This window comes from Cervus canadensis, chromosome 12, assembly GCF_019320065.1.
Source record: "Cervus canadensis isolate Bull #8, Minnesota chromosome 12, ASM1932006v1, whole genome shotgun sequence".
NCBI lineage: Eukaryota > Metazoa > Chordata > Mammalia > Artiodactyla > Cervidae > Cervus > Cervus canadensis.
This window is the reverse complement of record NC_057397.1, coordinates 77,109,912-77,122,612: the sequence shown is the minus strand read 5'-3', so window position 1 is coordinate 77,122,612 and position 12,701 is coordinate 77,109,912. Positions and strand designations below refer to the sequence as shown.

Below are 12,701 nucleotides of genomic sequence, written 5' to 3'. Positions count from 1 at the left end.
ATTTGTTTCATTCACTGAGCTTTCATTTACACCACTGTTCACTTATATGTTAGTGTGTGTTTTAAGGCGAAATTCTGTCTTTCTCATACAACTCAGGGAAGAAAAACCTATTCCCATGCTCACTAATCCTTGACTTTGTCCAGACTTGTATTTTTCGCTCAGGAGACAGGCCTAATTAATAAGACATCATTGTACCCAACCCCTGAATAGATGCATTGAGTTGACTTAGCCAAATACAGAATAACAAACAATGTAAATATATATAAGTGGAAGCTTAGCTGCAGATCATTTTCTGTTGGGACCATTTATCTTTAGCGCTGATATATGAACAGTCTGATCTTAATCTTTATCCTAGGAGAGTCTCTCTTTTCCTCACGGATTCTCCAAGAGTTCAATACTGAAAACACATTTTGACCACAGGGAGACGCTGTCAATTTAAACACATAAATAAACCAGAAGGATGCCTGAGCAGCCACCCTGACGGGCCGCGGCCACATACTCACAGGCGGTCCGAGGGCACCTTGGGGTCCCATGCTTCCTGTGACCCCGGGGACTCCAGGGGCTCCGGGAATGCCCTAGTAGACAGGAAGATGGAGCAAAGGTAAAGACGGATGCTCGCAACAACACAGCTCTCCAGAAGGAGCAGCAAACAGACACCCCCCTCCCTGAAGCCAACTTCAGGACTCATTGCTTATTCCTGTTTCCAACTACCACAAAATTAAGGAAGACTCTTTTTGGAAAAGTCTCCACTGTGTTGGTTAGATGTCGTTCTTTCAAATTCAAGCCTTATCTGTGTCTAGTAAAAACAAAATCATCGCAGGTGCTCTTATGGCAAAGGGGCTCAGAGGTGGAGTAATCAAGCCCCCTGGACACATTCCTTTTAGAGGATGCTTAGGAAGAGTGCCACACCAGAGGATGAACCATTGCACTGTAGCAAAGATGCTGCAAAGGGGAGGGCTTGGCAGCAGAAAAGCTCTCACAAGAAGTGAGTGGCTTTCAAGCAGTACCGCATCCCAGTAGTTCCTGGAAATACTTACAATTGGCCCTGGTGGACCCGGGGGGCCAGAGGACCCGTCCTTTCCAGGAAAGCCCTGGGGGAAGAAAAACACGGCGTGTCAACTCTGTAGCTGCTTTATACGGCTTTCAGAAAAGATGCATTTAATCCCATTTCATATTTGGGGCTGCAAGTCCTGTCATTTGCTCCAAACTTCCAAGGATTCACTGCTTTTAAAGCCTTCATGGGAATTGTTCTTGGCAAAGACTTTTGTGTCTGTTGGCTCTGTGAAATCGCCCGATGTAAGAATGTTAGGTGTAAGAAATGCCACTTATAAACTTACACAGGAACTTATTTTCAGAATGTGTCTTTTTTTTTTTTTTAATTAAACTCAACATAACTAGTGAGAAGGGGGATCAATTCTGGTCATTAATGACCAGACACAAAGACAAATTCGTGTCTTTCAGGACCTAAGAGTTTGGGGACAGGGAATCCCTATCACAGGAATCTAATAGTGTATTACAGATTAGGAGTACTACAGTATCGGGCTCCCTTTTACCTCAGATAGTAAAGAATCTGCCTGCAATGCTAGAGACCCAGAGGTTAGGTTTGATGTTATTTTAAAAATATAATCAAAGCCATTTCCCTCCCCCCAAATTTCTTTCTAACTGGAAAAATCTTCATGTTTTCATCACATGGCTCTATTCTTTAACAATCACTTTTTAAATTCATCTCTGAAAGATTTTTTTTCACTTGTAAGCCTCAGGTTTGTCATATTAAACTATAGTTGCAGAATTACTGTGTGCTGGACATTTTGCTAGGTTTTGGGTAGTCAACGATGAACAAGACAATTTGTTTTCAAGGAGGTGATGGTTTTCAGAAAAGTCAACAATTGAAAGTAAACAGCAATGAGCCTCGATGAGGGGACTAGAGGGTTCCACAGGGACACGCAGAAGGGCGTCCAGTCATGGCGTGGGGGTTCAGGGAAGGGTTCCCAGAAGAGGGGTTCAGGTCAAGGGCCCCAGGAGGCTAGTCCACCCTCCCCGCCCAGGGGCCACTCAGCTCAGGCCAACACTGGGGCCTCTCCTTGCCCTTCATCCAGGGTGAGGGGCAACGGCAGCAGCTTTTCATATCGAAGCAATAAAGCTGGTGAAGAGGAAAACCACGTAAAATGTCTGCACTTTCCAAACATCTCCAGATCTATAAATGTTCCATTTCACATCATGAAGCCAGTCTCAGTACCTGTGTGTTTGTGGGTTAAGCACCCTCATAAAAAGCAGAAACCTTTAATTAAGTAATGAGGAATGAATATTAGGGGATAGAAGATTAAACGATAAGCATAAAGCGAGAATTCACTTAAACTGACACATGTGTTTTTAAGCACATAAATCAGCCACCTACAAACAGGCGTGCTTTATAACATGAGCAGCTCCCATCACGTTTCCTTTCTGAGAGTCCCACCTCAATATGAATATGCAACCACAATGCACATTAAAAATAATTTTTGCTATAAAAACTTGAAAGGCTTTTTATAGTTTGTTTTTGAAAACATTTGGTTCTGAGCAGCTTTATAAGTTAGGGTTGGCCACGATTTATCAGCAAAAGGAAATCTATTGCAAAATATGTTTTCAAAATCACTGATATTTGAATAAATACTAAATTTAACTATGGCTGAAATTAGCAAAGTGCAATATTTTATACACTTAACTAATTTATTAATTTTAATTTTTTCAGTTTTCTTTTCCACACTCTAGAGCAAACACATATGCTTTTTTCAGGTGGCAAGAATTTTTTTGTGGGCTTTTAAAAAGTTTGCACTTTTAAGGTACTCTGTCTACAGCATCTAAAGGATGAAATGGATGTGCCCACAGAGCGTGTTGTAACTAAGGTTAAAGTCAGAGGCTAGAATATTTATGCTTATGTAGTTATCAGAGATGGGCTTCCCTCGTGGTTCAGTAGTAAAGCATTTGTCTGCCAAGCAGGAGACTCGGGTTCCATCTGTGGTCTGGGAAGATTCTCCAGAGAAGGAAGTGGCAACCCCCTCCAGTGTTCTTGCCTGGGAGATCCCACTGACAGGGGAGCCTGGTGGGCTACAGGTCACGGGTTCGCCGAGGAGTCGGACACGACAGCAGCTGGACAAGAGCGGCTGTCGGAAACAGCCCTCGGGACAGAGACTCAGGCACGACAGCCAGGGTGGCGGACCGCTGACGAGCTGCAGCGGGCTGAAACAGGGCCGAGCCGGGCCTTTGACAAACACCCCTCGGTACCGCGGGGCCTGTGAGCCGCCGGCATCTGACGCGCTTGCTGAGCCGGAAAGACTCGAGCCCTGAGGGCTGAAGGAACGCTGAGACTCTCGCTGCACAGCTTCCGCCCTGAGAGCGCGCGCTCGGGGCCAGAAGGCGGTCGGCCCCAGGAAACAGGCTGCTGGCAGCAGTGGCGTCCGACCAGCCACCAGGTCCAGGGGCCACGGAGCACGAAGCCGCGGCGTCCGACCAGCCACCAGGTCCAGGGGCCACGGAGCACGAAGCCGCGGCGTCCGACCAGCCACCAGGTCCAGGGGCCACGGAGCACGAAGCCGCGGCGTCCGACCAGCCACCAGGTCCAGGGGCCACGGAGCACGAAGCCGCGGCTTCCGACCAGCCACCAGGTCCAGGGGCCACGGAGCACGAAGCCGCGGCTTCCGACCAGCCACCAGGTCCAGGGGCCACGGAGCACGAAGCGCGGCTTCCGACCAGCCACCAGACCGAGGGGCCACGGAGCACGAAGCCGCGGCGTCCGACCAGCCACCAGACCGAGGGGCCACGGAGCACGAAGCCGCGGCGTCCGACCAGCCACCAGGTCCAGGGGCCACGGAGCACGAAGCCACAGCCCCCGGAACACCGGCCGGCTCAGAGCCCGCGGTCAGCCCTGAGCGCGCATCCGTGTGGAGTTACACTGGGGAATTGTCGTCAGTCGCACACACACAGACACAAACATATACATAAATGGTTTATATGTGCACAGTACACTATTTTTTAAACGTACAAATTTATATATGTATTACATGTATAATTTAAATGCATACATAGACATGTAAACGTGTATAGTTTTAGTAACCTGCAGTGGTGATTCCAGTGAATGAAAACAAAAGCAATATTCAACCCAAGAAATTACTTTGACGTGCAAATGGTTTAACATAATGTATTATCCAGTGATTCTAAAACCTACCTGTTTATTAGAATCATTCATCATTTTTAAACTATACATTCCTAAGTCACGCCCAAGACCATTGGTATCTGAATCTCTAGGGCTAAAGCTCAGGAATATGCATATTCAGAAAACGAAGAAAACACAAAACAACAGCTTGATCACTTATGTTGTGGGACTGCTAGTTTCCAAATATAAAAATGTCTGCCTTGGCCCCAAAGGATAGTGCTGGAATCAGAGTGCAAGATAGATATCATTTGTATGCTGTCTCCTAGTAGAAACATCTTTAAAGCCAGTAATAACAAGAAACTAATTCACTAAGTAATGGTTCTCTCCTCAAATGGGCCACTAGCCAAGTAAAAGTGAAATGTAATCAAAGAAACACAGTCTTCATGTGTGAACTATCAGTTTCTCCTTCATCAAGAAAGTAACCCAAACTGGGTTCCTTCTGCCCCCAAAACACTGGGTGAGCTGTCTTTAGTGATGGAGTCATGCTTATTAATATCTTTACTGGAAGAGTTGCCCATATTAACAAAATCTACTTTAACCTTTAATACAATTTTGTGGAAAGAATGAAAGCAGTGTTGGAGCCTGAGAGTGGATTAGAATCCTGGCTGCAATGCTTGCTAGCTGTGTGGCATTGTTTGTGTTACTTCAAGTTTCCGAGCTTCAGATTCTTTGTGTCTATAATGGGGTAACAGTGCCCAGCATTTGTGGTTACTCTGAGGATTGGAGAACACAACATTTGTAGAGCACTGCACTTAGTCGATAATCAATAATAGTGGCTGCTGTTCATTTTATTAAAATAATCTGCCAAGTCCCAATTGCATAAACTGTCATCACTGTGGTTGACTGGGAGAATGTTTTTCTGGGATTTATAAAAACCCGTCTAGATCCACGGAAAAGAAAATCAAATCATTTTCTCCACTGGCTTTGTGCTGGTTTTTTGTATTTCCTCTTCTGGAGGAGGAAGATACTCAAGGGGGTAATTATCATGAATCTTAGTATTTAACAAAATATCCCTTAGATGAATCTCTCATCAGAGGTTGACATTTATGATAGGAATTAAATCCAGATCGCTGACTCCAGTTCAGTTCTTCAAGATATTTTAAGCAAGCACAACTCGCTTTGATGAAGTGGGACATTCATCACAAACATGGCCTTTGTGGAGTCGCTGAGTCGGGTCTGACTCTTTGCAAGCCCATGGGGACCGTAGTCTGCCAGGCTCGCCTGTCCATGGAACTCTCCAGGCAAGAACACTGGAGTGGGTAGCCATTCCCTCCTCCAAAGAGTCTTCCCAATCCAGGGATGGAACCCAGGTCTCCTGTGTTGCAGGCAGATTCTTTACCATCTGAACCGTCAGGGAAGTCCTTGTGTACATCAAAGCCACATAAAAAGGAAACATGGTCCAAGGATCCTTTCAACATGGACTCCAAGAAAATTAAACAATAAGAAGCCGCTTGCTTTTTCTTTAAACTGTCTCTTTTTTGGAGTTCATTAAAATCTTCTAAGTTACCTTAATAATGTCAAGGACAGGCATTATAAAATACTGTACTGTCCTGACTCATTAGCTCTACACTGAAAATAGTGAATACTTATACCAGCTAGAGTTGAATTTTTACATAGAAATTCCTTGTATGAAAGGCTTCCCAGGTGGCACTAGTGGTAGAGAACCTGCCTGCCAATGCAGGAGACCTGAGTTGTGGGTTCAATTCCTGGGACAGGAAGATCCCCTGGAGGAGGGCCTGGCAAACCACTCCAGTATTCTTGTCTAGAGAATTCTATGGACAGAGGAGCTACAGTCCATGGGGTCACAAAGAGTCGGACACAACTGAAGCGACTTAGCATGTCCTTATTTGAATCAACTTCCACAGTAGCTCTATGGACTCAAATATTATTTTTCCCACTCAGATGAGGAGAAGGAGCCTTGAACACTTTAAGTGACTGGCTCAGTGTCCCATGGTTAGAGTTCACACTCAGGTCTGGCTAACTCTCCAAGTCTCTGATGTTTACCACTGGGCCATCCTGTGTCTCCTAACCACAAATTCAGCAGAATTCACATGCAGAACTTTAAAAGAGTATTTCCTCTTTACAGATGGAACGGGAAGCCTGTGGTTATGGCATGAAAATGGGAGGTGTAGGGAGTGGTAACTTGGAGTAAGGGAAGCATTCGAAGTTTAGTTTTACTTGGAATTCTACGAACACCCTTGTTACAAGGAAGGAATTACTACTATCTTCCAGGTGCCATAAAATATGTACCTCCCAGTCACTTTTATTTCTTGTCTCTCTGCACTTTTACAAAACCATAGTAAGAATTGGAAAATAAAAATAATTTTTAAAGTTTCTATTTGTAGCGGTTGACAGACAGCTGGTGGTCTTGGATATAAGTGAGCCTCAGAACTAGAAAAAAGGCAGTTTTTCCTTTCTTTCTTCCACTTCTTATCATCCATGTCTTGCCTATTTTTCCTGGTTTCTCTCAGGACCGCCTGGATGTCCAGGGTGGGGGCAGAGACGTCCAGCCTACATCAGAGGAGCCTAAAGACCTCGGGGTGGGCCCTGGGGTCACAGACATCAAGCAGAGAGGAGGAACAAGGCAGAAGGGACGGGGCAAGATGGACAGTGGAAAAGAAGGACGGGATGAGGGTGCTGTGGCTGGAAAGACGCAGGATGAAAGCCGACGCCCGCGCCCCCACTGTTCAGTCTGCTGGTGCGCTGCTGCTCTGCATGGCGGGTCCTGCCCTGAGCCCTCCTGGCGTCCCAGCAAGAGGCTGAGGCTGGTTCAGTGAAGGAGGCCAACTTCTGCTGGCCTTGCTTATGGCCTGAGGCCCAGGGTTGAACATGAGCCGTCTCTACGAGTCCATGATTCCCCTTGGGAAAAGCCAGCATAAGCTGGAAATTTTAGAAAGAAAATATGTTTCCTGTTTAAAGAGGAGATGCTTAATCCTCTCTTTATTCTCTGCTAAACTCCCCTCCTTGCAGACTAAGTGGAAGGTGACATCGGCCCTGGCTCCAGGTGAGGGACACTGACCTTTCCCTAAGCTAATAAGAGGGCATTGATCACAGTTTGGGGCTGTGAATTCTCAACTCTCAATTAGACAAAGATTTTTTAAAAGAAGAATGACCAGTAAGGGATAGCGCATCACTCACTGTCAGAAGAAGTGGGGCAGTGATGCGGAGAGCTGACTCATCAGAAAAGGCCCTGATGCTGGGAAAGACTGAAGGCGGGAGGGGAAGGGGGCGACAGAGGAGGAGATGGTTGGATGGCATCACCGACTCAAAGAACATGAGACCGAGCAAACTCAGGGAGATGCTGAAGGACAGGGAAGCCTGGCGTGCTGCAGTTCACGGGGTCGCAGAGTCAGACACGACTGAGCGACTGAACAACAATGAATAAAGGACTGAATTCAGTGTCTGGTGGTGTGTTTAGTCGCTAAGTCACGCCCGACTCTTTGAGACCCCACAGACCATAGCCCACCAAGTCCCTCTGTCCATGGAATTTCCCAGGCAAAATATTCCCAGGCAAGAATACTAGAGTGGGTTGTCATTTCTTTCTTCAGGGGGATCATCCCAACCCAGGGATCGAACCCGTGTTGCCTGCATTGGCACACAGATTTTTTACCACTGAGCCACCAGAGAAGCCCAACGAGTGATTTCAGTGCTTGGCGTAATGACAAAACAACGGCCTTCCTGATTTCCTGAAAAATGTTTTCTAGAAGTGGCTTCTTGGGCATCTTAGCAGTAAGCCTCTTCACCCCGGGTGTCTGCTCTCAGACAGCTCTGTGCCACGGTTGCTACTGCCATCATCACCATAATCATCATTATTACGTTCCTTCTGAAGACAACTGTGCCTAAGGCAGAGCAGGAATGAAAGTGAAGTCGCTCAGTCGCCTCCGACTCTTTGCGACCCCGTGGACTGCAGCCTGCCAGGCTCCTCTATCCATGGGATTCTCCAGGCAGGAACGCTGGAGAGTCACCATTTCTCCAGGGGATCTTCCTGACGGAACCCATGTCTTCTGTATCCCCTGCAATGCAGGTAGATTCTTCACCACTGAGCCACCGGGGAAGCCCATAAGACACACAGCATGCACTAAATTAAGATATGAGTTCAACTAATATCTTATTAAACAAGATATTAAGTTAATGAAATATATATATGCGGTCCCTCCCTCAAGCACAGTAGCCACTGCAGGAGATACTACTACGAATCATTCTGTGTTAATGATGCCCTTACAGTTGTCCACTGGAATAGTATTACCTTCAAATATCTTTCCTAAAGCAACAGGGATAGGGTTTGCACAATTTTTTTAACATTAAATTTTTAATGAGTTAAATTTTTCTTTAATTCGTTTAAAGAATGAGTGTCCTCTGGAAACCAGTTTAAAAAAGCAATTCCCTTCCCATCCACAAATTTTTCAAAATAGGCATTAGAGACAGACTGAGGGCAGGAGGAGAAAGGGATGACAGAGGATGAGATGGTTGGATGGCATCACCGACTCGATGGACATGAGTTTGAGTAAACTCCAGGAGTTGGTGATGGACAGGGAGGCCTGGCATGCTGCAGTCCATGGGGTCACAAAGAGTCAGACACGTCAGAGTGACTGAACTGAATTGAAAGTTTTACCTTCAAATTGAGGGAGAGAGGGAAATAAAATCTATGTGCAGATATATGGACACTTTATTAGGCCTTAAGGCTTTTTATCCTATAGAATGAAACATGTTTGGAACATATTTATAAAAAATTTGTATTGGCATAGTGGTTTTAAAAGAATCCCAGACTCAAATGATCTAGACATTAACCCAATATGTTTGCTTTGGGAGAACTTTTCCAAGACTAGACTCTGCATAGATAAATCAAGGAAATACACTGAACCGAACCTTTAAAATTGCTGTTTTCAGAGCTTCAGGAATCACGAAGGAACCTAGGTGTGTAACCACACAGGATCTTAGTCTAAGCCCTTTGCCAAAACATATAAATACTTTTAGATACTCCTTCCACATGTACAAGAAACCTACACAAATCTCACTCCTAGAGAATGCCTCTTTTTAGATGCATTCACCTGGACGTGCTTTACCGACTAATCCCATTTGATGGATGGAGACTAAACTGAGATTTTAAGCAAATGAAAGTTGAATGTGAAACAAACAAACAAAAAAACCCAACATGGAAGGAATTTAAATTCCCACACCTGCACCCCTATAGAAAACATTTATTTCCTTATTCTTGAGCAGTATAGCTAAAGGCAACCTGGTCTGGGTAGAGAGTTACGTCCTCCAGCTAATCATTTGCTAATCCAGTGGGTTAGCTGTCCCCTACGATATCAGCGAATGTCGCCGCACATGCTGTCCTTTACTGGACTGGATCTAAGTGGTAGCCGCTGTATATAATCCAGTCTTAAGAAAAACTGTGCAGCTGCCAGTGACCTTTTGAGGAAGACCAGTCTCTCTCTCTCTTGCTGAAAATGTAATAACTTTCTATTGCCTTCCTGTAAAAGCTCAAAATCCTTGGTTCGAAAAAAAAGAATAGATGATGTCAGTGAATTTGTGTTTACTCCTTCGGTTCCATCTCTTGGCAATCTCTCCACACCAAGGCATGTGCACACACGTGTACACGTGTGCGTGCACACATGTACACGTGTGCACACACACAGACACACATACAGACGATGCACTCTAATCTCCAGCCATACTGAACCACATGCAGTAGTGGAAATGCCCCACCTTCTCTTCAACTCCACCCCTCCATCCGCCATGCATGCTGTTCTCTCTACTTGCAATAGCTTTCCCGTCCTTGTGTATCTGGCTAATTTCTCTCTCTCAGTTCAAAACCAGTCTATATGGTGCCCGCTCTGGGAAGCCTTCCTTCCCCAACCCTCCAGGTCTGGCTTGGTTATCTATTCTTGTGTCCCTATAGGGCTCTGTAAATTCTCCCATGATAGCATGTGTTTCTTATTTGGTTCTGTTTCCCCCAATAAGCTATAGACTCTTTGAAGACAAAAACCTCAAACCTGGTTCAGTGAAGACATGTTGACTAAACAAACTCTAGATGTCAACTCACCCCTCAGCCACGCTATACTTTCTTTTAATGCCGTCCACTTGAACAGGTTCCAAGAATTGACTGCGGATGTGTACTGAACAAGTGGAGACTATTACAGATAATCATCATCACTAAATTCCAATTCTTATGATTCTTGATTTCCTTTAGGTTTGTTCCTTGAGTATTTGAAACAACTGGAAAATCTGTTAGACCAACGCCCACAATTCAGTGCAAATTCCATTCAGCTTCTGGGAACATTCAGAAAGAGGTGTGGCTGATTTGAGAAGGTCTGCTAAAAGTTTCTAGGTTTTGAGGAAAGTTGTGGATACGGAAGAATACCAGTTAAGGGAAACAAATGCAGGATTAGTAGAATGTAGATAGATGGGAGAAAAAATAAAGGAAACAAAACAAAACACATGGTTGACGTCCTTGCACAGAGCCTGCCGGCAGCAACGAGAGACTTGGTGAGAAATGCACTGTGCTAATGGGCAATCTTGGGCAAATCCTTACCCTCTGGCCTGGGGAGCCATCGCGTCCTGGCGAGCCAATGCTTCCTGGGACACCCTAGACAGAGCAAGGACAGGAAGGTGTCAGAATCGTGGAAACCAACCACCTCTCACCCAGCTTCCCCGGAATAAATCAAGGCCTCCAAACAAACCTGAAACCATAAGGGTGAAGCTTTCCTGACTGAGAACACGGAACCCAGAGCTTATTCACTGGAAGGAAAGCAAAGATCCCCCACCGGGGTTCACCCAGGGGAGCGCCAGGAGGACCCTCAGATGGGGCCAAAGGTCACCGAATACAGGCTGCTAGTCCTCAGTATGGGAACCGTTCACCGCCAAGATCACAGCTGACTTCAGAAGCTTTACGGTCTTTTTTCTTGGTAAAGCTCTGGACTGAGAGCAATGGACTGAAAAATCAAAATAGTACCTGAGGGCCCGGCAGCCCGGTCTCTCCTTTCTCTCCTTTTTCACCTGGCATTCCCTGGGCATCCGAAAGGACACGGGGGTTAAGTTCACAAAAGGAAACAGGTAAATCCCTAGTCTCTTCTTTGCCTCTGCTGACTCTTAACATTTTCAACATTAAATTGTTTCTACACTAACATCCAAATATAGCATATTTCACTTTTCACATAGGCCACACAACTTATGTAAGCATGCTTACAGAGCGGAATGTTTGTATTTCAGAATAGTTTAAACACAGTGCGTACAATCTGATTTAGTTAAGCTTATACTGTGAATATATGAGCAGAGTCTTGAATATATCAGTATTATTTATAGCTTAGATTTTAAAACTTACATCTATATATACTTCTGTTTTGTTTTGGCTAGAAACTTATAAAAAGGCAAAAGCAAACACAGCACCTGACCTGCAGCAAGACCTCAACGAATTCTTAGTACTAATTGTAATTACACAAACTGGCATATTAAATAAAAACAATTCATTCATGTGTAAATGACTCTGGAAATGAAGACATCTGAGCTAGGGAGACACAATCATATGCACAGAAAGATTTGCTAAAAATGTATTTAAATCATTTACATTAAAAATGTACCTTAAAATGTATATAATGGCACAAATACTAATTACAGAGACTGGTTTTATTCCTTAAATCTAGACTCCTCTACTAAGTTAAATGAAAATCAGTGAATGGAACTGAATTTGCTTTCAATGGTACAAACTCATGTGGCTGTAAAGAGTATATTGTCTATAATGTTAAACTCAACGCAGCCCACTTTGATGGCCTGTGGAGATAAAGATCGAAATAAATGGCTTTTGTGGTTGTAGTTCCACAGTTACTACAAATACAAAGTGAAAAACTTAAGTTGTATAACATTGTCACTTTGCAGGTTTCCTCACACCCACTGAGGACCTGGGCGAACAAGGAGAAGGAGTCACGCGCGTCAAGCCCGCGTTCTCCCTGCAGACAGGCTCTCTGTGGCCACACCCGCTCCCTGGGCACGCTCGGAAACGCAAAGGCCCCTTTACCGAGTGAAAAGCCGGCTTATGAAGGAGCTCTTGATCACTATGCTCGTTTCCCAGTTCTTACTTTCAGGGGCTGAAAGAGGCTGTGGATGATTACTAGGGACTGAAGACAAAAGTTCGTTCTCTATAACTCACGGGGACGTGAGAACAACAAGACCTGTCCAAACACTGACGCAACTCACAGGCATCCCTTGAATGGAAAGACCGCTCGGTCCCTGGGGTCCCGGGGGGCCCTGAGGTCCTGGAGGGCCCGTTTCACCCCGAGGGCCGTCTGGTCCCTGGAAGGCAAGAAAGCCATGCCAAAGGTAAGTTAGACCCTCTGGAACCCAGAAATACCTGCTACCCCGATGTTCCTGCTGAGCGCATTTATCTTCTATTTCATTAACTTTCCTAAGACATAAAACACTCATAGGACGACGAGACACCAAGCCTCACAGATCCGCCTCCCAGGCCTAGAGTCATCGGCGAGCCAGGAGAGTAAACAGACAGTAGTTGCTGCAA

At 45.2% G+C, this 12,701-nt stretch overlaps 1 protein-coding gene across 7 annotated transcripts in view; it reads right to left on the bottom strand.

Annotated features, from left to right (window-relative positions):
• COL14A1 (collagen type XIV alpha 1 chain) overlaps positions 1-12,701 on the bottom strand; it is a 225,477-nt gene that overhangs the window by 44,285 nt on the left and 168,491 nt on the right. For all 7 annotated transcript variants that reach the window (XM_043484139.1, XM_043484143.1, XM_043484145.1 and 4 more), the window contains exons 38-42: positions 12,383-12,478; positions 11,145-11,198; positions 10,725-10,778; positions 1,038-1,091; positions 504-575 (exon numbers count right to left, since the gene is read on the bottom strand). In XM_043484139.1, the coding sequence (XP_043340074.1) occupies positions 504-575; positions 1,038-1,091; positions 10,725-10,778; positions 11,145-11,198; positions 12,383-12,478 (330 nt within the window). The remainder of the gene's footprint in view (positions 1-503; positions 576-1,037; positions 1,092-10,724; positions 10,779-11,144; positions 11,199-12,382; positions 12,479-12,701) is intronic.